Below are 25728 nucleotides of genomic sequence, written 5' to 3' on the forward strand. Positions count from 1 at the left end.
CATATCCTACTTTTTCTCTCCTTCCATTTGGGCTATTCTAGAATTTGTTTTCAATTGACATTAAAGACACCTTCACAGTAAAATTTGTGTTGTATCTCTGGTAGGAAAAGTGATAACTATAGCATAACCCTTAACTGATGCCTACTTAATGAAGGGAGGCATTTCTCAGGTTGTGGTAAAGAATACTAACTGCTAGTCACTGCAAATTACTGCACATAACTTAAAATAAATGATGTATGCAGACTCAAAAATGCAAATAAACTCCCTGGTACACATCCAGTTAAAGCAACTGTAATTAAAGTACACAATCAAAGCATCAGATCAGATTCATGTAAGTACACATTCTTACACAGCTTTTTGCTGTTCTGTTTATTAGCATCTTCTCTAGCCATGACTTATTTTCACTGCTCCCTGTAATCCTCTTGGTTGGAATATGACTGTACCAGATTCTAAGCATTAGTTCTCCTTAATAACCCAAAAAAATGAGAAGGGTTGTACCAGACTTTTTTTTCTCTCCCTGTTTTATTGTACCATTAATTATTCAATCACAAATCTGTTGCACATTTCATTCAGGTTGGGTTTTTGGCAGTAACTGTGACTTCTTTAGAAACAGTTCACTACAGTTTAAATTCATTATCTGCTGCTAATTAAGCCGATCTGTTTTATTGTCACAAAAGAAAATCCTGTTACAGAAACTAATGAGCTCCAATCTTCAGTAACTGAGAGGACATGTTTACAAGCAGGAACACTTAATGCCTTTGCCAATCAAAGGCTGGAATTAAGTACATTTTCTAGATGTGTACAATTAAGTCTAAATAGTTTAAAGCAGTGAAATGCACTGTTTCATCTTTATAAATAATCTCTTGCTTCTCACTGGGGACAGTATTTGTTAGTTCACAAAAAAATTATAAGATACTCAAATAGGCAAATTCATAAAAACAAATAAATCATAAACCTAACTGTAATTTGCAGTTTACTTAGGTTACTTTGGACAGTACATAATGTTATAGTTATGAAAATGGTTTCTAACATTGTTTGTTTATTTGCATATGTTGATTCCCTGTGCTGACTGTGCTCCCTTCTAATTCCACCTAAGTTTTTGAACAGGTGTAAATACTTAAAGGTTAATCCCAATTAGACCTGGTTGGCAATGGCATTAAGTGTTCCTTCTTGTAAATCCTCTCAGTTATTGAAGATTGCAGCTCACTAGTGTGACACGATTTTCTTTTGTGACAATAAACCAGATTGTTTTAATTAGCAACAGACAGTAAATTTATACGGTAGTGAACTGTTATTAGGAAATCTAAGTTACTGCCAAAAAAACCAACCTGAACAAAATATGCAACACATTTATGATGAATAATTACAGAAGTACAGAATCATAGAACGAATCAGTTTGGAACTGACCAGAGTGGGTCATTTGGTCCAACCTTCCAGCTCAAGCAAGGTCATCCTACAGCACATAGCATAGGATTGTGTCCAGAGTTCTGGAATATCCCCAGTGAAAGGAAACTCCACAACCTCTCTGAGCAACCTGTTCCACTGGACAAAAAAACCTCTTCCTCATGTTCTGGTGGAACTTCTATGCATCAGTTTCCGCCCTTTGCCTCTTGTCGCACTGCTCAGCATCAAGAGCCTGGAACCATCCTCCTGGCACCCTCCTTTTGGACACTTACAGGCATTGACGAGGTCCTCACTCTAGTCATTTCAAGGCTGAGCAGGCCCAGTTTCCCCAGCCTTTCCCCATTAGAGAGATGCTCCCATTCCTTGATCAACTCTGCAGCTCCAGTTAGTCGTAGAGCAAAGCAGAGAGGGCAAAAAAAAATCCCCCTCTCAATTTTCAGGTTACTGAGGGCAAAAATACAATGTTTAGAACCTGGCACAAACATGGGAGAAATGAAATTAAGCCATAGCTAGAGAAGGTGCTGATAAACTGGATAGCAAACAGCCATGTAAGAATGTGTGCTTACATGAATCTGATGATTTGATTGTGTGCTTTAACATCAGGGCCATACAGGTGCTCCCTAGAGAACAAGTCTTGTACCTCATGCTATGCATTCAAGTCTGAGTCTAACACTGGGTAACCTGGTTGTGACGTGTGCTAAGCACTGCACTTCCCCATGGAGCACAGGACTAGTCGTGGACCATGATGACCTCCGTCAGTAAATGCAGTAGTTTAGGAGACTGATTTCAAGTACGTAAAACATGGGAACTTAAACCAGTTTACTTAACCATGGCAACCAACCACATGAAGTATTGTATATCTCATGCTGAGGAAGCTGTTATCTTAGGAGAAGCAATGCCTAAGTATTTCCTATTACTAATGGAGCCACATCTTGTCAAGCTAAGCAACAGTAAAGAGTTGACTCCTACAGATGGAGATTCGATCAGTCTGGTTCTCTGCTTGGATCAGTCTATCAGCACAGCCTTGAGCACCAGCAGGGTGGGTGTTCTTGGCCTTATGAAGGAAGTTTTGGATTTTTTCCTAAATGGACAAAATAAAACATAGGCTTCATTTTTTAAAATCAAAATAATGCAAAGGAAAAACCAATAGGATACCAATTTGGTATCATGTGGAAGTGAATTCACCCCTCCTTCCTTACCACAATAAAAACCAAAAAACCCTCCAAATCCTTTGGGTTTATTAGGGCTTAAAAGAGTCTAGTTAGAAGACTTGAGTGAAACCAAACTGTGGTCCATTGGAACAATCAGCTGCTTCTTCAGGACCTTCTCTGAAAAAAGTCATACACTATTTTCATTCTATTCTTGTTAGTTCCTAGGGAGGATAGCCTCCATCACAGGGTAAGAGTGGGACTTAAGTAGCCTTCCTGGTTGGTCTGGTTTGTTGTTTTTTTTAAGGAAACCAAGAGGGAAGGGGAATAAAACAAATACAGTTGCCTAAACACAGTATGTCCAGAACAGATGCCTGTGTTTCTATGGTAACTGTGACATCATATGTGCAAATTTTAACACTTAAAAAACATTTTTTTGAAAGTTATCAGGAAAGATTGAATGCCCTGACTGCATGTTCAGAAGTTTCCATTAGCTCTTAAATCTTGAGATTTTAACCTCTGAGGACAATGTTCTATTGTGCACAACAGAATGAACACAATGACAAGTTGTTTTAGAAATTATTTAATATACAAATGCATACACTGCTTCTTAAAACAACCACGGTACAAAATCTTACCAAATCTCAGCTGACTGCACTGAAGTAAATGATTATTTCAGATTAATTTACACTAGGAAGTCAATTTCTCCAGTAATGCTTCTATTCCTTTTACATTTTTATTCTGCTTCAGCTTTGGGATGAGCTTTTTTAATCCTTTTTTGACTGTGCTTGCCACGTTTTCATCAGTGCTTCGGAGAAGGCTGCAAGACACAGGAAAAAAATGAAGGATATCAAAGATCAGCATGCAGGTTATAGAAAGAGAAGCAGTCCATGGCAGGAAACAATAACTATTTAAGACTACTGTAGTTCAAGCCGGACACTATCATCTGGCTATATATACTATAAAAAAGATGTAAAACATTCCATAAAATATGAAACTTCAAGTCAGAACACAGTCAACAGAGGATAAATCAGTCTGCAAGAAACTGCTGATCCCTATTCAATGCACTTTCAAATACTGAGTCAGACCAGGTTGTTCTGGGTTTCACCCAGTCTGGGCTTCAAACCAGCCAGAACTCCGTGGACCCCAGCCCCACTGCTGCACCATCCTCATGGGGAAAAGGTTTTTCCTTATCTCCAGCCTAAGCATCTTCTGTTTAAGCTTGTACCACTGCCTCTTACTCTCTACTCACACATTGCTGTGAAGGGACCAGCTCTCCATCCATCCACTGGTGCCAGACATGCTCTCAGGAGCCTACAAGCTGCCCCTTTTCCCAGCTCAAACAGACTTGGCCGCATAGCCTCTCCTTCCAAGCCAAGGGACCCAGCCCCAGGCTATGCCAGTCGCCCTCCATTGAATTAACTCCAGCTGTTGGTGCCTTTCTTGTAATGCAGGTCCTAAACTGGATGCAGTGAAGTACATCTAATATACATCAAGCACCTTCATTATTGTACTTTCACGCTGCAGTTAGTGAAGAACGATGAAGCCTTACCAGTTCTGTTCTCCTTTTAGATACTACTTTTGGAAACCAAATCAGATTTCCCAGATAAATTCTCTTCCTCAGAAACAAAGAAATTCATCATAAGCTGTAAAATACTATCAGCTTAGTAGTGCCTGTCCTTTTCTTCAGTTAACATTGAAATATTCTTGGATTGAAGATCTGCTGAGTTAATGACATACCAAATTTGCTACTTCAAAGTTATGAGTGAACACTGGCTAAAAAAGTGCATTCTACAGCCAGTTTGTGCAACTGTAACACCCACGCACTGGTATGAAGCAGGCTGCATGATACTGCAAGTCCTTACAATCCCTAGGATTCTTCCAAGTGGCTCCCAAATTTACATCAACCTAAAAGCTTACTTCTTACCTACCTTTTAAGCAATGATTAGACATGGCAAACTGAACTGAGTAAGACATAAAGGAATTAACGTAGCTTAAGATGAGATTTAAATTTTGTCTCCTTTAGGGCACCAAATCCTGTGCTGGATGGCAACAATATAGGCAGAAAAGCACTGGATGTCCATCTGACATCACCACAATTTTCAGCTACTTCTCAGATTTATTTCTATGACTTTACAACATACTTTAGCAGCAAATTGTGTTACACTTTTAGATGTAATGGTACCATTTAATCAAGAGCCCTTCTTTAAAACTGGATTCAGCTGAGAGTGGTATTTTCTCATCTCTTTTATGACTCACATGCCCCTGATAAAAGCAAGGAAGTCCAGAATCCTGGAAAAGGACATCCTGAACATGCTGGTAATTAACATGGAAAGGTACGTTAACGTGGAAAGGTATGTATGTTTCACTCACCACAAGAGACAAGGACCACATAAAGTAGCAAGCCACCCTGGACTGCATTTTACTTATGTCTAAAAATGAATGCCAGCTTCTGACAGCTGTACACGTGATGTTGCTTTCAAACTCATAGTAACCACAGGTATGTCAAGAGAACATTACTAATACAGAACATCTGCATGTTTGATAACACAGCCAAAAGATCAACATAGTGACAGAGAGGGATATTTTTAAACTACTATTCTCTAAGTTCTTACAAGGTCTACAAAGCTGGCACCTATGTATTTTGTGGATGTAAAACATAACTTCCACAGATTACAGAAATAAAGGAAGTCAATAACACATTTGGTAAAGTACATTCTTATCCATGTTCTACTCTGATGCTACACATCATTTAAAAATTTAAAAATATACCAAAAAGTCATATATAGAAATTTAAATAGGCAAGCATCTATGACATTCATGTACTTACAACACTTAGTACACATGTGAGCATGCAGAGAGTCCTCTCATTACCTTTGGGATCCTCAAGATAGTACTAAGTCAGAACCAGGTCCCATATATTTTTATTACAATCAAAAGCAAGTAGAGCAAGGAAAGGAGAAGGTCCAGAGGATACCAGGTTACTGAGAAGACAAGCACATGCACTGCTTATAACTGACAAATAAACTTAAAGGACTAGATAGCCAAAAATTTTCAAAAGGACTCACTAAATAATTCTGAGTTTCAGATCTCCATATATGTGACAGATGGCTTCCAAAAGCCAACAACAAAACAAAAATCAATCATGGCTTTAGGAGGAACTAGTATTGTCTGAAAATTACCAGTGTCTGAACATTTGAGATTCTTTATGACAAAAGAAGTGTGTTGATTTTATATGGCCTAGCTTTTGGTAGCTGGGGGGGCCACAAAAGTGGCTACTGTGACAAGCTGGCAGAAGCTCCAACCATGTCTGGGAGAGCAATCCCTGATGGCTATGAGGATGGACATGCTTCTGGCCAAAACTGGGCCAATGAGAGATGTTGGTAACACCTCTGTGATGACATATTTAAGAAGAAATTCCTAACAAAGTAGACACACAGTTTTTTTCTACCCAGAGAAGAGGAGGCGGTGAGAACGTGTAAGGGAAACAGCATGGCAGTACCAAGGTCAGTGCAAGACAAGGAGGGAAGAAGGTGTTCTAGGCACTGGAGCCAAGCTGCAGGCCATGGTGCAGATCATGGTGAAGCAGCTGTGCCCCTGCAGCCCATGGGGATCCATGGGAAATCCACCTGCAGCCCGTGGGGGATGTGCTCATTCTGGAGTGGGTGGATGCCTGGAGAAGGCTGTGATCCAGTGGGAGACTTTATGGGAGAGAGAGGGCTTCTGCTTCCAGGGTGGAGCAGCCTGTCCTTGGAGAACTGCACCGCATGCAAGAGTGACCACACTGCAGCAGTTTTGGGAGGACTGCTGCTCATTAGAGTGGACCCACAGCGGGGAAGTTCACAGAGAACTGTGTCCTGTGGAAGGGACCCCATGGCCTCACAGGGGAAGGGCTCCTCCTCCTGAGCAGCAGAAGAAAACCCCGGGTGACAAACTGACCAAACCCCTGTGCCCTGTCTTCCTGCACTGCCTGTGAAAAGGAGGGAGGGGTTGGAGGAGAAAAAAGTGATTTTTTTTTTTCAAGGGCTTATTTTACTTCTCATTATCCTCTGCTGATTCTGTTATTAATAAATTCACTTTCTACCTTTAAGTTAAACCTGTTTTGCGCTTGGAATGTTTTCGCCCAGCCCTTATCTTAACTCATGAACCCTTTGATAATTTTTTTCCTCTCCTCTGCCCAGCTGTGGCAGGGGAGGGTGAGTGAGTGGCTTTCATGGGTGCCTGGCATTTGGTCAGTGTCAAACCATGACAAGAAGTACCTGGGTTTTCTAAATGAAAAGATTTTTTAAAAATCAGCCATTACTTCATGTTAAAGAATTCCCTGCTGTTACTTTACACTAGACTAAATTAATCACTGCTGTACAATTTAGGTAGTCTCTTGGCTTCAGTGCATGCAGTTAAATAAAAATGCGATTAATTGCTATGTGATAGTGAAGTAAGCCAGTGTGACATGAAATGGAACAAAAGGAGATGGTTATGTTTGTGTGCTCTCAGCTGCTTAAACAAAAGGACATCATGCCTAAAAAGTCATCAAGAGAAGTTCACTCTAGAAAGAATTTAGATTGTGAAATAAGTGTTATTTAAAGTGAAATAAACCAAAGACTACCAACAAAATTCATCAAACATACAAAGAGTCCTACAATATACTTTTTTCTCTCATTCCTGTTAGTTAAGTTTCATTATGGATGAAGTACTGCCAGTCTGGGAGGTAAGATCCCCTGCATGGTAACAAAGGACACTTCTTAAGGCTCCACTTGTAGAGACATGAGTAATAGTGGAGACGGAGAAAGACTGCCATTCCTCACAGACTTTTCCACAAAACACACCACCCCTGGGCCAATTTCTTTAATGATCAATTAAAACAGTTTCCTGTTTTATCTCTAAGTCTTCTATGTCTATTAAAAGACTATTACAGTGATCACGAACAGTTATTAAAGTCTTAAATATAGGAAAAAAAATCTATTAATTTACTTAACAAATATATTTCGACAATCCCAACAGCTTAGTACATATACCAGCAACATCACATGTTAAATGAATCTTGTTCAGCCTTGACTTAAAGGAAAAATATCCAAGCAATATCCAAGTGTCAGCGAGTAAGCCTTTCCAACAAAACTTCACTGAACATCTGTGCACAGGATCAGATAACTTAACGGCATTAGGTGCATTTGTTGAACTCTAACGGCCTGTTGTAAGAGGCAAAGAAAGAGCATTATCATTTTGGCAGCTGAACAATCTTAACGTCCACATACATGTGAGACTAGTAAGATGTTGTGTGAACTGGTTTTGTATCTGGATTGCAACTACTCTTCTACTACCAGTTCTTCTCACCAGTGATCTGAGTGACAATGACTAAAAAAATGTAGAATTAAACTCAGATTAGCTAACAGAAGTAAAAATGGCTTTTGATTCACCTTGCAAAAGGGCACAAACGTTGAAGCAGCCCTACTCTAAGCCGATAAATAGCAGAGATGGAAGGCAAAGAGCAAGGAATCTAAAAGTAACTTTAGGACAGAGAAGAGTGGAGCAGAAAAAAGAGATCAAGGCACTTAATGTTCAAAATCATGTTGTCTGTTTGAATTGTTTGCTGATTTTGCTTCAGTGAAAGTCTTTATGAGGTGCCAGAAGGGCAAGGCTGATAAAAGAAGTTCCAGAACACAGACCACATACTTCAGGTTATAGGACAAAACCTTGGGTTTCTATGACCTGATACTGACAAGCAGCTACAAGGTGAAAGCAGCAATGATTAACACTGCAGGTCACTCTTGATAAAAAATGTTACTCTTAATCTGATCCCTGTGGGGTGTTTTTGATTTCACTAGTTGCACGGCTCACTGCTTCAAATTTGTGAGCCAGTTAGCTCATCATAGGCCTTTGCATCTAAGTCTATTCTTACGTATGGTCTCTTCCAAACACTTCTCTGCTTCAGTGTGATAACTTTTTAGGCTTTGCAATTAAAGCATCAACACAAAACAGTAATTAACCAAAACAAACAAAAGAAAACAATTTACAGATTTTTGTATGCTGCCACCAGTCCCAGGTATTCTGAAGTTAACTATTTTAATGTAGCTATTTGTGGACTGCTCTTTTGAGAGTTTTGTGCTTGTAAAACAAGACACGGTAGGCACAATTTAAAAAAAATGTTTTTAATCTTCAGATTTTCTGATACTGAGCTGCTTCCTAGTACTACAAAAGATGAAACTCAAGGAATAATCTATGGAAACACTGATTTGAATTTTTCTAATCCTTGTTTCGTTCAAGACTTGCCAGCTGCATTTAAGATAGCACATGCTGACATCATTTTGTTGGTATAAATTTCAATTTATGTTCTCGCAGCTGTTCAAGAAATTAACAAGGTTAATTTAATCAGAAGTAGTCATGCACCACACTTACCAACAAAGAATAATGGCACCTCGATTTACTTCTGCCCAAGTCTTCAGGTTCTCAATACCAACATGCTCTACCAGTGTTCTCCCAAAGCAAACTGCAAAATGTGAGAAAGAAGCAGGGAAGTAAAAAAATGAGACAATATCTTTCTACAAAGAAGCCCGTTGAAAGTTCTCTGTAGTTTTGATTTAATCAAATAGTTTTTAGTGCCCCCAAGTATTCACAAAGTTCTGCCCCCTCAAAATAATTGACTGTTCAATGCATTGCAGACCTTTATAGATATTAGACTGCTTCCAAGTACTGCATGGAATTTGTTAAACAACAGCAGCACTGTGTGACAGTTTACTATTATAAAGTATGCAAACTTGTTTGTTTTTTAAAAAGGGTGTAAAATGCTATTAATATCTTAGAGCAGGCATCCAGTCCAAAGAGAGAACTCAACAAGAATCACAGAATCATTCTGGTTGAACAGATCATGGTATGCAATATATTAAATACGTAAACACCTCTGTTGAAAAATGTTGTATTTTTAAGCATCTGACTCTACAACTGAAAGAAAAGAATTTGAACAGAAGTTACTTAAAATTTCAGAGCTAATCCTTTATTGTTGCAAAAACTTTATCTTTTTCAGCTGTACTGGTGCTCCAGAGCTCTATTTCTTCAGTAGCTTCAAAAGCCTAAGTTGACTTCAGACTCATTACATTATCTAGTTTGACTTCAAGGCCCCAGCTAAATTTAAAGAACTGAACTGCATGGAAACTGTTCTTTCAACTAGCCTGCTGAGCAAACTTACCGGTAAACAATGCAAAAAACCCTACTCAACCCCAAAAAACACCTGCCTCCAAGCACTGCAGCTGTTTTTCGCTGTCACTTTAGATCCCAATTCCACCTGAAGACAGGTTAGATTTTATACAACTTGCTCCCCATGTGATAGGAATTTGTTTAGGGTTTAATGACAATTTAATAAACTTAGAGCAGAAATTATGAATGGTACTTTTTTGGAGAAAACCAAAGGGAATAGCATGTGATTAAACTGGAAATTGTACAGTTTTTACAGAAATAAATCCAGATTAAGATCATCATTTCAGATAGGCAAGTCTCTGAAAGACACAAAAGTTTTCCTTTGGACATTTTCAATGATCTGCTTGAGAAGAGGGAAAACATTCAGAAACATTTAATAAAACATAACCAACATTTTTAAAGGAAATAGTGGCTACCTAAATGTAGCAAGAGGAAAAGAAATAAAAAGTTTTACAAGATCTGATAATTCTACATAGACAAAAATACTATTACACACAGAGAAGTTCCCTCAAATTACACTTTGCCAACCATGTGCTTTCATTTTTTGAGCTTTCTGTATGAGAAAAAATAATCACTATTAGGATAGAGTGATACCCACAGAACATTTTACAGTTACGTAATAACATAAGTTTAAAAGCTAAATTAAGATGGGAACATCTGTGCCCAATATCTGCCTTATGGAACATAAACTAGCAAAGATGTCCTATTTTTGTGCACAAATTATTTTAGTAACAGTTACAAAGCATTAACCCAGCAGCACTAATGAACACAGTAAAGATTACAGCCCGGCTTACAAGGACTAATGGAACAGGGGCTCCTGTAAGAAAGACTTCACTGTTTCTATTATTATCCTTAAACTACTATGTAATTTAGCAAAGACACTGTAAGCATAGAAATGAACTCTGCCCCAAATACACAATAAAGTACTGAGAAAAAAACCCCAACCACTGCTTGCATTGCAAAAAAAAAGCAAACATATCCTTGGCATTCTGTTTGTATAGCAACTCACAACAGCAAAAACACAGAAACAATAACATTAATTTTTCCATATACTAGTATACTCAAAGAAATAACTGCAACTATCTTATCTGAGGTCAGATGGCAAACTACTCTGAAGTCAATCTGAGAAAATAAAGCTGTATTTCCAACATACCTTCTTTTCCACTCGCTTTCATCTTTTCATCTTGCTCTATTAACCATTTCAAAACTAGATGGCCTGCCGGATGTTCTGCAATGTGGAGCTTTAAGGAGAATAGACAAACAAAAAAAACCCCAAAATTATTTAGTGATGTTGGTTCAAAATCCAGTTACATGCCTGCCCATAAATATTTCTGCTTGATTTATTCACTCTGCCGTCACACTGATTCACTGAGTCATGACCTATATTAGTATAACAAGTTTGAAGTAAACTTCTGGTTGCTCATTTAAACTGACCATTTAAACTCTTACCATCTTCCCTGCAACATTTATCTTTCAGTAATACAAACTATGCCAACCAACATTTCATCCACCCTTCCAAGGACTTCATTCTTAATAAACAAAACCTCCTGGTCTGTCTCTGCCAGAACTTCTAAACCTTTCACATTTTCACACCTGAAAATCAACTACAGTATGGTTTACAGAAAGTCACAGAAAACATGTGTAGTTCACATTAAAATTTCAATAAATGTCTATCAAAGAATGTGAAACACAGAGCTAAAACACCACAACTATGGAAATCTGGAGATACCTATCTCAAACACAGTACACATCATATTTTTTTGTTTTCTAGTTTATGAACACATATCTGACTGAGTTTAACAAAGTAGGGGAGGGGAACTCTTTGAAGAGAAGGTCATACTTTGAAGACAAACATCGCTTATCTAAGATCTTTCCTTGCATGGAGATATGCATGCCTGAAAGGTAAGAGATCTCGTCCCTCTCAATGTAAACAGTCCAATGACCTATAAAAGTTTGCTAAGGGCTTGACTGCACACTAGGCTGTGTAACATGCTTGTCAGCAACCTTCCCACTAAGTGTTTAAAGCAGTTCTCAAGATTGAACATCATGAAGCACCTTGCCCTACAACTCATACGAAATGCTGGCTTCAAGCCATCTCTCCACATGTGCTAATAATAAACTATGAATTCAACAAGTCAGAAAACAGGATCACATCTAATGTGCAAGTGCTATCAGTGCAGTACAGTGATGACATACATGAAGGAAATCAAGACCAGACTTCATTTTACTGATGCAGAAGATCTGCAGGATATCAGCACCTTGTCTTCTGTACATTACCTGTCCATCACGGCCCCCTGGAACAAGCTCTTCTGCTGCTAACTTAGCAATTGCATCTAGTGCAGGCTGGATGTCACCAAGAGCTGTTCTTAAAATATCAGCAACCAAGACAAAAGTAGCTTTGTCTATCACTACTTCTTGGGTATGTTCTTGCAAATATTCTAGCAAAGGTGGGGAAATGGCTTCCAGGAGTTCATGACGACGGAGTTCAGTATTCTTCTTACTGATGAAAGAGATAGCAGATTACTGCAGAAGACTTGCACTGTATGCACATCAAGTAACAAGAAATTTCAGAATGTATGTGCTGTTTGAGACATTTAAATTATTGCTAGATTCAAATGCAGGCATTATTGTTCCCTCTGTTTCATGTACAATTAAACGCATGTTGGACACAGAATTTAAGAACGCATGGAGTGAAAATGTGTTTAAAGCTGACTGTCTCAAAACCTCTTCAGTTTTTTCTTGGAAGTAACATTTACTATTTCTTTTCATTTTGTTATCTCAACTATGGTAATGTATTTTACACAGCTTACTAGTCATCTAGAACTGCTCCCTCTTCAAAAGCTGGTAAGCATCAATGTCAATATCAGAGACTGAAACCAAATTAACAATTTCCATTCTTATTGCTAGATTTTGAGATATACTTTTATGCTAGCCAAAGAACCAGTAATGCATATTACAAATTTTCTTCTAACTGAATTTGATATATGAGCTTACACACAAAAATTTGCCCTTTATAAAAGGGGCAAAAGTGTATTATTTATATATATTTACATTACTTAGATTTATTATGAAGAAAAGTTGAAATTAAATCATGACAAAAAGTTGCATGACTTCTTCTGGGCTCTTAAGAAAAACCATGTAATTTTCATATCTGAGTTACCTATAGGCATTTCCATCTCCCTGTTGCAAAAGTGTGATGATTTCTGGAACAAAATGTGCAGGATCTCTAGGACTTAGCAAGTACAACAAGACCTTCTTTCCATATTTGTTGTTTATTATATCAGGCAAAGAAGCCTTTATTTCCTGTGGGAGTAAACAAACCACAACAAAACATTAATGAAATAATAGTTCTTGGTCACTATCAGTATTAGAACTGCAAAAAAAGTACCAGGAGAAACCCTAAATGACAGAGACATGCCATCTCTTGTTGGTAATGTATCCATCTTTCTGGAGTCCTCATGAAAAAGAGGGATTTTGTGCTGTAATCTGCCTGAATCCTTACACATGCCAGGCACTCAGTGTACAGTTCCAATCACATACCAAAGTTCAAAGCACCACAGGCAGACTTCGGTCCAGGATTAAGATTCTGTGGACCTGGGAGATGATGGTAAGAAGAGACTTTCCTTCAGAGAATTTAAAGAGCTTAAAGCCCTCCTTTACCTACTAATTCTCAGCCCATACTGCCAACCCAGACGAATGTGAATTTTGCAATACTACCAAAAAATTCCAAACCAACAAAAACAGCCCCAAAACAAAAAAACTACCAAGAATTTCTTTTTCTCTGTCTCAAGTTCTACTAGTTTTTTTATCTTCCTAAAGCTGTATTTTTTTATGGACAGAATGATAATGTCTATAAGGTATCTTTGAAGTGCAACTGCTCTTTGAAATAATTTTAAAGATTGGTTTTCTCTACAGAATATGCTTCAATGCTTAATTTTAAGATGCCCCCACCCCATCATCTGCTACTAGCTTTCATTGGCTAGCTGAAGAGCTGGTTTTGATCCTAAGATTTTTTTCTCCCTCTTCCGCCATCCTTTCCCCATTATTGACCACACCTAATGGCCAATTGTGTATGTGCGAAGGCCACGTCGTGTTCTCCATTCTCTGCCCAGACTGATGTTGTAGGATGACCAAACAATAAACATTCCATTATCTTTGATAATGGATTAATTCTTGATCTCAGATGATTCTGTAATTAAATGACATCTTGGAAGCTCAGCTAAAGACACAGTATCTGAACTAATAAACTCTCCAGAAAGCAGAGTGCTTGTTACACAGTACAGGAATAGGTCAAATATACCACACTAGGGCAGCTCAGATATGTCAGAACTTACTTCCTTAGACCTTTCCCAGAAGTTGTAACATTCCAAGCCTGGCTCTGGGAACCAAACCCAGCTGCAATCACAGCCGTAATCCTTGAGGAACAAAAGCCACCTCCACACAGAGATGCTTTCATCATTCCAGGCCCATTAGAGAGGCACAGTCTAAGGGCCAAATCCCTATGATATGGTATAAAATCCCAACTGCACCCTACACAAAGTTTCACAAGGGAAAAATTGTTCCTCTGCTTTGCAAAACAAGCCTCATCAGAACCACTTTCTCCTCATATTCCTTCTCCACACACAGAAGATTTGCCTCCTCTTTACCTCCCTGCCACTTCCCCTAAACCCATCAGCCCCTACAGCTATAGCATGAGTACTACTGCAAGCAGATTACACCACGTACGTCAATGTGAATTTCTCTGCTGAGAGGATGCAAACAGTTTAGCTTGCAAAATCAATAAGGTACCATCATCATTCTCAAGTTTTCCACCAATTTCATCTCTAGAAATACTAGTAGAGTTTAAACTTCTATGATGAAAGACATTGACTTTAAAGAGACTCCAGTCACCCCTTATCCAGAATGAATGTGTACTAAAAGGGAAAATTCCAGCAAGCACTGAAACTAGCTTAAAAATAAAATCAAGTAAATAATTAAAATTATGTCTGAAAGTGCTACGCTCTGCTAGGAAAAGAAAAAACGAATCATGATACATAAATATAATGAAACAGAAAAAATGGGAAGTATTTAAATAGTCTAAAAAAGCAGATGGATTCCTACTTTCATCCTCCTATACACTGACAAACACATTGACACTATTTAATATACTATTTTAGGAGAAATTCAATTACTTACTGATATAATTAACTGCTTCACAAGTTTAGTGTCATCAATGCAATCAAATGCTGCCAGCAAGACCAGATGAGAAAATTCACCCTGCAAAGATGAGACATCAGAAACCACATGCAATCATTTTTTATGAATCTACTAACTGACTTATAATCAGGATTTCTGAGGGTTTGTCTCAAACATAACACAACATGAAGCACAAGCAAATTCTGACTACTGTCAAAGAATGAGAGAAGTCCAACATTTAGATTTCTTTTCAAAAGCAAGGCTTGTTAAAAGAAATATGTTGTTAAAAAAGAGAAAAATCTTCCATTTCCAGTGGATACACTGTTTTATCACATGCAAGCTATTAACCTAATACTACTGTATTATCAACATTTGAAATCATAGTATTTTCCCTACAGCAACATTACATACAGACTTTATTTCTATTGTAGATTTGCTTAAAAGTGAACTAAGCCACATAAAATGTTTTTGGAGATCATATCTCTGCAATGAGCCATACAGTCCCTATTACATTGTTGGAGATCAAGTCTCCAGTACATTCAAAAGGGCACAAACAAACCAGTTCACTTGCATGTCAGTGAGGCGCTACATCGAAGTGAAACCAGATCTTCCAGTGTTGTGTCAGTTATTATTTACCCACTGTCTCGTATTTCCACATAATTTATAAAATTAAACAATTCATTTATTCTACTGCTAAATTATGGAGAGAAAGATTACCTAGACCAGTGGCCCTCAAAGTGGGCTGTACAAGACAATCCACCACGGTACAGAAAGAAAATATTTTTGGAACCATTAATAAAAAATAAAATTAGCCTCTGGTTATTTTTATCTCATCCTTTCAAATTTTCTATTTCTATTATAATGTACACTACTATAGTAGTAAAGGCATGTGATTTATACATAAATATATATATTGGGGATATATGCCCGGGATGTGGTCAAAATCCTTGAATGCCACTGATTGAGACCACAATAACTATTAGCAAATAAAAAACTCCACAGCAACCAGGAAGGGAAGTTTAAAAAGCTCTTCTTTTACACCTACTGTTTAGCCTGTAGGTGTAGGTGTGAAATCTGGTTTCAACTGTTACTCTGCTGGTACTGCAGACTCCAAAAACATGTTTTTCCTTAAAAAGTAAAACAGACTTCTTCCATTGTATGCCAATTTATTTTGAAGCTTCCTGACTTGAAAAAAATATTGAGCATCTTCAAAGAAATACACATGTTAAGAGAGCTTTTTCAGTGACATCTCCAGCATATCTTTATTTTAATTCCTCCTCTTTATACAGGCTGCTTTACTCCCAACCAAGGAAAATTAACCAATGAGCCACATGAAGATGCAGTACAAAGTTGGGATCAACAAAATAAAAAGTAGAAAGAAAACTGAGGAATAATAATGAACTCAGCAACAATGAAGCATAGTACTACATGCAGTGCTCACAATGAAGCTTCTTGGCATGTCTTCAAATATTCCATACAGTTCAATTATTTTATATTATCTAAAACATCACTATTTTAAGACTGGTTTTATAAAGATCTCAAAATTGTTCCCAGTGCCAAAGAACATTCAAGCTAGCCTCTATCAAATCACTAGTTTCAGAGACTATGAAATAAATGGTTAATATACACTCACCGTTGCTATTTTTTCAATGTACGTCTTCATAGTTTTCACAATGACTTTCCTGTCCTATCCAAAAGGAAAGAGGAAACTCAAATGAGCCTAGAATACCTGTGATTCTGAGTAACTAAACTGCTATTTACACCTTTCAAAAAGATAATCTTCGGTTTGCTTTCTAAGGCAAAGGCATCTATGAAAGATTAACCCATATTCTATTACTTTACACCCAGAAGCAGCATGGAAAGTTAAACCTCAATTGTTACTTGAACCCAGAGATCCCATGGTATATTTACAAGTCCAGATCACCAATGGGACATGACAAAAAAACTTGGAAAAAACCACAGCAAACAAAAAACCCCAAACCATCACATATGTTCATTCATAATTTGTCCATTAATTAAAGGAGAATGCATTTCATCTCCTCATTTGGTAAGAAACATATTCAACAGAACTTGAAACTCTAGCTTGGTTTAAATCCCTATTACTAGCAAGAATATTTTGTCAGAAAGTTCCCTCCCTGTATTTTTGGCTCTTGGAATCACGGTCCAGTCTTCTTTAGATCAATTACTATGCCTAGATCCTAGGAATTTTTTTTTCTGCATTCTTTAGCAAGTGGACCATTTTAATAAGTAATCTTTTTTATTTTTTAACAGAGAAAAACATAGGAGGCATTACATTATGTCCAAGATGTGATGACATGTATTACACCAAAATTTCTGGATACTGTATCAGCTGATGAAACTAAACCACACTTCCTATAACATTTTGCAAGTCTTGGCATTCTAAAGCCAAACATGGTTTCACACTACAACTGCTTTACTGTTCCCTCCCTACCATCAATTTCACTTATATTAAGAAACCTATGGGACAAATGAAATGCCAAGAACCTTACAGTGGAAAAATTACTGCAGGCATCACTGCCAAAACCTCTGCTAAAAATAAAAGGAGGTGCTTCTCCTATAGAAGCTCTAATGAAAGCATTTAAGTCACAAAAAGCACTGCTTAAGTTTGCCAATAGATAAAAAGAGCCCATTTTTAACCTTGCTCTCAAATTGTTAATTGCTTCGAAATGTGCACAAGCATATGGGCAGCCAGAGAGAACTAATTAGAGGGTAACCAAACATTACCTTGGGAGTGCCATGCCACAAACAGTGCATTGCTACTCGGGCTCCATCGTGAGTGTGTGCCAGGTAGATGACAGCTTCTCTGATAGCTTCTATCATTTCCTGAGGAAGAAAAGGTGATAAAGCAAAACATCAAAGAAAAGGCTTGAGGAACTCAAGACAGGTGGGCAAGAAATAATTATTTTGTCTGCCCACAGGATACTGCTCTACACTCCATCACTGGCTCTAGAGAACCACTCTAATTTCCCTGACCTATGAAAAACTGCCATAATAGGAGTCCAAAAGACTGTAAATGACACAAGTTTTCTCTCTTTAAAATTACACTGTTCATCATAATCATGCCATGAAATCACAGCTGAACTGAAGCTTGTCTCCTATCCTATTACAAAAAAAAATCAACAAAGGGTGCTCAGAACTGAGACAGAAATTAGTGAAAAACACAAACATTAATTTAGGAAGAAACCTTCGAAGAAGAACTAAGTCATTTAAGCACCAGGTTATGTTATAAATCAGGTATTACAAGACATAGCCAGAAGTTTTGTCTTCATATCAAAGGAATGAAATACCATTGCCAGATAGCTTCAGAAAAGAAGAAAAAAGAAAAAGCCAAAGAAAAAAATCAAATCAAATCAAATGACACCCTCTTGGGTTACTAGATACTACTTCTGTTACTATCCAATAAACTTCCTCAAAGTGCAGTTCCCACCTATGCCTCTTTTCTATCCCTAGTTCTTCTTGCTCTTTAGCCAAAGGCTCCAACCATTTTACCAATTATTTACATACTGTTCAGTCACAACACAATTGGTATCACTACTGGTAGCATAGGCAGGAACAGATCTGCAGAAGGGGTTTCCAAACCCCGAAGACCATGTCCATATACCAGCACATTTGCCCAGAAAGCCAAGCAAGGAGATACAACCTTATTCCCCTGATTCATGCAAGCCCACAAAACCAAAAGCATTCTCAGACATAGCTTTACATAAAACCATACACAGGAATGTTCTGGGCTCTGAAGATTTAGACTCAGAACAGGCCCTAAATAATCCATTCCCTAACCCCAGCTTTGGGTTTATTAACAGTAACAAAGATGTATTCAGGAGTCCAGTCTGGCAGAAAGAAGCAAGAGACAGCAAGTTTAGAAGGCTCTGCCTAACTTGAAGTGAGATGGCTCTGAGCTGCAGAACCAAGGTGAGGCTGATGGACAGACCTTGAAGACAGGTAAAGTCAAACAGGATACCAGCTTAAACCATGTCACATCACACAGACAGACTTAGGCCTAAATACAAGAATGTCTGATGTAATCTTAAACCTGCAATTTAATATGGATATAGCAAACAAAGTTTTGCTGACAGAAGGGCCAATTTCTCTATTTTGGTCATGAGATTTTTGGACAATCACTACAAGTTGTTAAGAAACGACACACTGGAAAGCTTAACTACTCCAAGCAATGGTCTTCACTTAAATTATGTTCGCCAGCTACTGAGAAGGTAATTTAGCAGGAAAAGAGGGAACATCAAAGTCATCTCACTTTTTTTTAAAGAATTCAAGTATCACAAACACTTGTGAAAGTTCGCTGTAGCTATAAATTTCCATACAACAATACTCTCCATTCCTCTATCTAGAATTACCAGATGTGTAGAACTCTATTAACAAAAGATGTGTATTTTTGTCTAGTTAATTTACAACATTTTCACAAGAAGATGAAAAACCTTCCACAGAAAGACAAAAGAAGACAAAAAGCAAAATAAAAATACTTACAGATCTTTGTTTTGGAAGAGCGTAAGTGAAGAAGTCCAAAAATACTTTATGTACCAGTGAGTGCTTTATCACCGCCTCTCTGTACATGGATAGTTGAAAATAAGCAACAAGCTCCCCACAAACAATCATTTTAAATTATGCTAGCAATACCTCATTTGTATTTTAAAAAGTTAGGCAGCGTGGTGAGCAAAAAACACACGGTCATTTTGGATTCTAACAAAACTTACAAATTATAGAACATATTTTCTTCACTGGAGAAGCATATCAAATAATGCATTATGGAAATATATCATAGTGCAACATTTCTACCAACTGTCTGACTGGGACAGAGGACACTTTAACTCAGAGAAGGAGAGTTCAAAAATCAGGGAAGATACTCATTATGACACCTGGGACAAAACCACAGACTATTCAGCACCACAGCATTACAGCTTAAAAGAGTATCAGTATCACTGTCATCTGAACCTACAAACATACTAGTTGTATGTCAGAAACAAACTGATTTGTGCTAGATTGTCACACCTTCAGCTGATTTTTGTCCTTACTTTTGTGCCATTGGTGTAAGAATCTGCTTCATTTCATCCAAGATAGTCTCTCTCTTTTCAGGTTGAGCTTCTAGCACTTTATCCAGTGTTGGGACAGCTGGTGTCTGAAACGAATGCACAATCAGAGGTTTAATCATACCAGAGTTCATAGAAAATTACAAGGCTTAGAAATTTTTCAATCAAATGTCAGGAATATCAAAAACAAAATTAATTTTCTGCAAAACTAACAATTTTTACAATTTTAAAAATAAAAAGCTACCTTTCCTGAGTATGTCAGAAGCTGTAAATTTCAGTTTCTACAAATTAAATATTCCTCATTAGCAAACAATACTCACTTCTACAGCCTGAGCTGCTTTTTGCCAATCACAACTGTATTGTGATTGCCAATTACATCAGCTCTTCATGCCAGATAGAAGGCAAAACACATAAAACTGGCATTGTGTTAAGGCGCTCCTGAGCTAAGCAGAAATCTTGCTTTAGGCACACATCAGAGGACAACACAACAAGTTAATGAACTAAGAAGCCAACAAAGGCCCAGGAAATTCCAGTTCATGAACAGCAGAGAGAGGGAATATATACTATATACCTTATACACAAAAGTACTTCCTGGTAACTCTTTTAAAATAATCTGCTCTCAGAAGAAAAGTCTGACTGGATAGACAATTAGAAGAAATATTTTTTAAACCATCTCTGCTACTTTTTAAAGACTACACTGCAATTTTTTATAAACCTACATTTGCTGAATCTTGGTTTTGCACCACAATGTATGGCTACCTAAAGCACTTACGCCAAAAATACCAGAATGATGGAAGCTAACAGTGCCCTTCATTCCATGGGCTGTTTGACTCTCAGTACATATTACAGCCCATAATCACAACAAACAAGTGTGATTACTCAGCGCTACAAAATGCCTAACTAAAACCTACAATAACCTGTTAAGAAAATACAGGTTCAGAAATGAGCTAGTTAATTTCTTAAGATGATTTTAACAGAAATCTTGCGTATCAGGGAACAGGTGAAAAAGTCACTAGAGTGGAGTTAGTAATTTTGTAAAACAGTTTTGTACTTTGTAGCAAAATTCATAACCCTAATGGATACCAACTTTACAAGTCAGCAAAAATTAAAAACAGAATTCAAAAGAATGGAGTTCGTAGTTTTTAAGAAGGTTCCAACTGCCTGGTGAACATCTACCATAGACCTAGATTTTGGTGCAGTTTGAACTCAAGTCCTACAGTCTCCATGGGAAAAGAAAACAAAGATTAAAATTAAGCCCAAAAGGAACACTGTATATGGATACTGGCCCATTCTGCCCACATTCAGTTTTCACAAGACCCAAGATAGTTCTGACACAAGAGTCATCTACAGCACTAATGAAGGATTACACCTAAGTCTTACCTCAGCAAGGATGATATCAGCCTAGGCACTATGAGAACTGAAACTATATAAGAATAAACTGTCTCTGATGAGCAGAGCAAGCTCATACATGAACATAGCATATTTTACATAGTACAAATTAAAACAACCCACAACAATTTCATCTAAACTAGAAATGTGCAAGTAATTATTACATTTAAACATGCTAAACTAGACTGCCTTTGGACAGCTGACAGAAAGAAATGCTATCAAAAGAAATAGCAGGTAAAATAGGTAAGGCGTTACTAACACAACACCTTATGGGCTAAACTGTCTTAAACCACAATATATTGAAATACCACCTTGTAAACCTGGAAAGTGTTCCCATATAGCTCTTCTGTCAGCATATTCCTCTGCTCCAGAATGGCTTTGTCATTATATGCATATTCCACCACAGCAGATGCTTCGGCATGACGGAGCATTTTTTTCACATGGCCTTTAAAACTTTTTATTATTTCTGCAACTTGTGCTTTTGTCCTGTTTTACAAATACAAATATTAAGAGTTAAAACTTCTAGAGATAAGTTTACCTATTGACAGTTTTATTTTTAGAAACACATTTAGGTAGTAAGTTTTATCACAGAAACCATGAAATTTATGAATCTGAATCAGCTTTATGGCACTTGGGAAAATATGTAAGGCATTTTGAGGGAAAGTAAACAGTGAATAAATTCTAGAGAATAACAAATGCCATACTGAAATGCTTAGCAAAGAAAACCTTTTTAAACCAGGGTTTTATATACAGCAAAGACCAACTCTGACACTAAATCTAACAATTTTTTTGGTCATGTTTTCCTTGACATGTACAGCATTAGCTTTATTTCTTGCAAAAGGAAAAATACAGTTAGCACCCCCCTGCCTTTAGTCCATAGTATTACAAAGGTGTTGCCGGAGACGTATTTTTCGTTCATGATCGATCCACTACAGATTAAGAAGGAGCATTTACACTGGAAATGAAACAACACTGATGAGCAAATTCACCTGATACTCACCCGTACATAAGAAACTTCTTCACAATATTTCTGGAATATTTTGACTTGCTCAATTCTATTAGGCTATCTAGAAGCAGAGAGAAACATTCAGCTGGCTTATTTTTCACTACATTAACTCCATGAAATGATAAGGCATTATTTAAATAAGTATGAGGAGTTCACTAGAAATGATGCATCAGTTCAGAAAAAAAGGTAAAAATATTCAATAGAAAACAACATGGTTTGTTAAAATCCTTCCTAACCACAATACAAATGCATATAAGTAAAATGAAAATACCTTTCAATTCTTCAAATGTCTCTTGCCTTTGCTTCTCATTACCATACTGAATAAAGCACTGGATCACCCGGGTTGAATCGTGAGCAAACGCCAGCTAAAGGACAGATATTTTGTTACTCTAGGCCATTCAAAAGGCAGTATGCACCATAATTATTTTAATGTATGTGCTCTCTGGTATTGTTTCATCCCACATGTAATGCCAATTATAAAATCAGAAAAGCAGTTACCTGCTTATAACAAACCAAGACTTAAGGGTTTTTACCTTAAGTCAAAGAAAATACAGACAACAGCTGGTGACAATTAAGGACAAGCATTAAGGTTTTCCATACTGAAATAAAACCATTAAATGGTATCTCCATTTTGTTCCTCTTCTTTATAATTTTAGAGTAAGTATGATGAAACAGTTCCACTTCAGCACAGAATATGAAAAGCTCAACATACTCCACACTGCAAATTTATTCATTTCAAGAATAAAGCAGAAAGACTATTTAGAATGATTAAGCATGAGGACACTAACTTCCCTAGAAAATTGCAAAGCAACAGTTGTAACTAATTAAACGTCTGAGCTCCTGAACCCCAGCTAACATCAAATTTCACAGGACTAAATCTACTTGGCTATTTTTACAACAGCCAGCTGACAGACAAAGCATCCCAAGACTACTATCCCGAAATACAGGTGCCAAATGCAATCTTTCAGCCCTGTTTTTTATTCTTTTTGCTCACAGTTTCACCATTCATTAAAGAAGAATTTATGAATTTCCACACTATGCCATTAGTATTTTCTTACATTTTTAATTTTCCCATGAAGAAGCTTCTGTAGTTCATTCATCAGCTTTTCTCGTTTCTCCTTGTTGCATTTCTTCCTACAAGCAAAAAAATCAAGTAAAACAATTCTAATTGAGGAAGAAGCCTTTTTGTAGTATGATTCACTTTTATCTATAAATTAAGAAGCAAGACAGTACAAATAAAACCAGGCTGGCTTCTGCCAATCCAAATTTATACTGTCATTCATTAGCCCTGTACAGAGATGTGATTAAGCTGTTTTGGTTCGTGGAAATCAAACCAGAATTCCACACTTTAACTTTATTCTATTTTTGAGTAAAAATTTCAAAAATATTTTTTGAAACATAAACTCAAATTTGCAGTCAGAGTTGCTTACAGGTCCAAAAACCTGTAGGTATGCAAAGCACAAGCACTTAGAAGAAGCAAAATTAACTTTTCTTGCCGATATGGGGCACCAGTTCTACAATTACACCCTCAGACAGAAACAATGAACCTCCATATAAAACTCATGCAGTAATCCCACTGCAGAATCAGGGTGAATCAGTGCATGCTCTGCATTTCGGGGCTGAAAAAACCAAAAAAATACTATTTCTTAAGCAATTACTCACAAATTTAGGAATTTTAGCCTAAAATACAAGTTCAATCCAGACATTCCTAGGACCACAGGTTACCATACTCTGTTTGATCTACCTACAAAATTGCATGCAATGTTACTGTTCATTCAAAGAGACTCAGTTTGGAAATATAGTTTTATATAATTACAAGATAAGAAAGATGGTATTCTGGCAATTTATGACTAGAAGTCAACAGAGTGGAAGAAAAAATGTCATTACCTTCTCATGCCTTCCCATATTTGTTTAGATTTTACAATTATGTCATAATTACTTTTATCATTAATTTGTCTGGTTTGCTTTAACTCTTTCCTTTTCTTTTTGAAGTCATTCCAATCTGGCTTCTTAGAATCCGATCCTTAGGGGAAAAAAAAATTTATTTTCTACAGTCAATAAATAAAAGAGCAGCAATAGAATTCTTTACCAGTCTAAACTGTGGCAGTTCTATGACTTGAATTACTAACAATTCAGGGCCTTTGCTTGCAGTTACCCAGCTAGCCATAAATCTTGAATGAGTATACTAAGCTAGTAATCTAGACTACTGGGAGAACAAGGCAAACAATTGATTTTCCTCAAAACTGTCACAGGATGCATCAAAATCCCTTAATAGCTTGCAAGGTGACTGAAGATGTATTTAGCAGCTATGGCTGCCCCAATAATTCTCCCATTTTAGTTTACTTGTAATTCATGCACACCTTACCCCTCTCCCAAAAGGAGAACCCTAACACAAAGACACATATCTGAAAACTCTATAAAAGAAAAGAAGTGAAACTCATTTTACATGCCTAATCTTTTTACTCAGTCGAACTCCTTAAGCATGGTATTTTACTATACTACCCTTGTACACTGCCACACAACAAATTGGGGCAAAATAATGTTATAAAAGGGCCACAATTTATGCATTAAAGACACCACCTAAAATTTGTATAGCTTAAAGCACTGTTCATTAGTATTTAGCAGCATGTACTTAACTGTTTTACCCATTCAAAAACTCATGTTTTCCTTTTTACAAAGCATATTATTGATTTTTATATCACTCTTCTAAAGCAACAGTGACAAGAAAAACTTGTAATGCTTTGAGAGCAGTGCAATACACAGAGGCTTTCATTTATTCTTATGAACAACATTAAAAGGTTTGCTGTGGGTTTACTTTTTTTTAAAGCAGGCTTATAAAAACATTCTACTGTTATTAGATTTTCAGACATCTAGTGCATATTCCATGTGAAGCCATTCTGCAAATGGCAGAATGCAAGAACAGCCGTAATAAAACACTTGACACAATCTACTCTCCTTCAAGCAAATGACATATTTCTGCAGAACTTCAGAATCCCTCATTTAAGTTCCCACTTCTCATTTTACAGCACTGATTAACTGCCCCAGTAGAGCTTTACTTTAGAAGAGAGGATGGGAAAGGATGAAGATCTCAAGCAGAAGGAATTAATTTGAAAAAGAAATCCATTTAACATGATTATACCAGACAACTCTTCAGGCTTTCTGTATAAACATCAGAAAGAAAAAAAGCTGTAAAACATAAAAGCAGTGTTAACACCCATTATGCTTTTTTTTCTCTCAGAGGATGTGACCACATAGTCTGGACCAGAGAAAGGAAATAATGTAAAGGATAATCAACACGAATTTCTGTTCCAAAGCCCATAGCAAGTACTTTTAGAACAGTCCAAAACACACCATGGAA

The 25728-nt window shown here is 37.1% G+C and overlaps 1 protein-coding gene across 6 annotated transcripts in view; it reads right to left on the reverse strand.

Moving 5' to 3' along the window:
- Positions 1–3119: 3119 nt before the first annotated feature.
- The window catches only part of PUM3 (pumilio RNA binding family member 3), a 70009-nt gene continuing 47400 nt past the window's right edge, over positions 3120–25728 (reverse strand). For all 6 annotated transcript variants that reach the window (XM_074532838.1, XM_074532836.1, XM_074532837.1 and 3 more), the window contains exons 4-18: positions 24258–24393; positions 23429–23504; positions 22642–22735; positions 22365–22431; positions 21676–21850; positions 19961–20064; positions 19416–19494; positions 17661–17759; positions 16549–16602; positions 14916–14996; positions 12901–13043; positions 12018–12240; positions 10894–10981; positions 8946–9036; positions 3120–3372 (exon numbers count right to left, since the gene is read on the reverse strand). In XM_074532838.1, coding sequence (XP_074388939.1) covers positions 3243–3372; positions 8946–9036; positions 10894–10981; positions 12018–12240; positions 12901–13043; positions 14916–14996; positions 16549–16602; positions 17661–17759; positions 19416–19494; positions 19961–20064; positions 21676–21850; positions 22365–22431; positions 22642–22735; positions 23429–23504; positions 24258–24393 — 1640 coding nt within the window. In that variant the 3' untranslated portion in view covers positions 3120–3242. The remainder of the gene's footprint in view (positions 3373–8945; positions 9037–10893; positions 10982–12017; positions 12241–12900; positions 13044–14915; positions 14997–16548; positions 16603–17660; positions 17760–19415; positions 19495–19960; positions 20065–21675; positions 21851–22364; positions 22432–22641; positions 22736–23428; positions 23505–24257; positions 24394–25728) is intronic.

This window comes from Zonotrichia albicollis, chromosome Z (genome assembly GCF_047830755.1).
Source record: "Zonotrichia albicollis isolate bZonAlb1 chromosome Z, bZonAlb1.hap1, whole genome shotgun sequence".
NCBI lineage: Eukaryota > Metazoa > Chordata > Aves > Passeriformes > Passerellidae > Zonotrichia > Zonotrichia albicollis.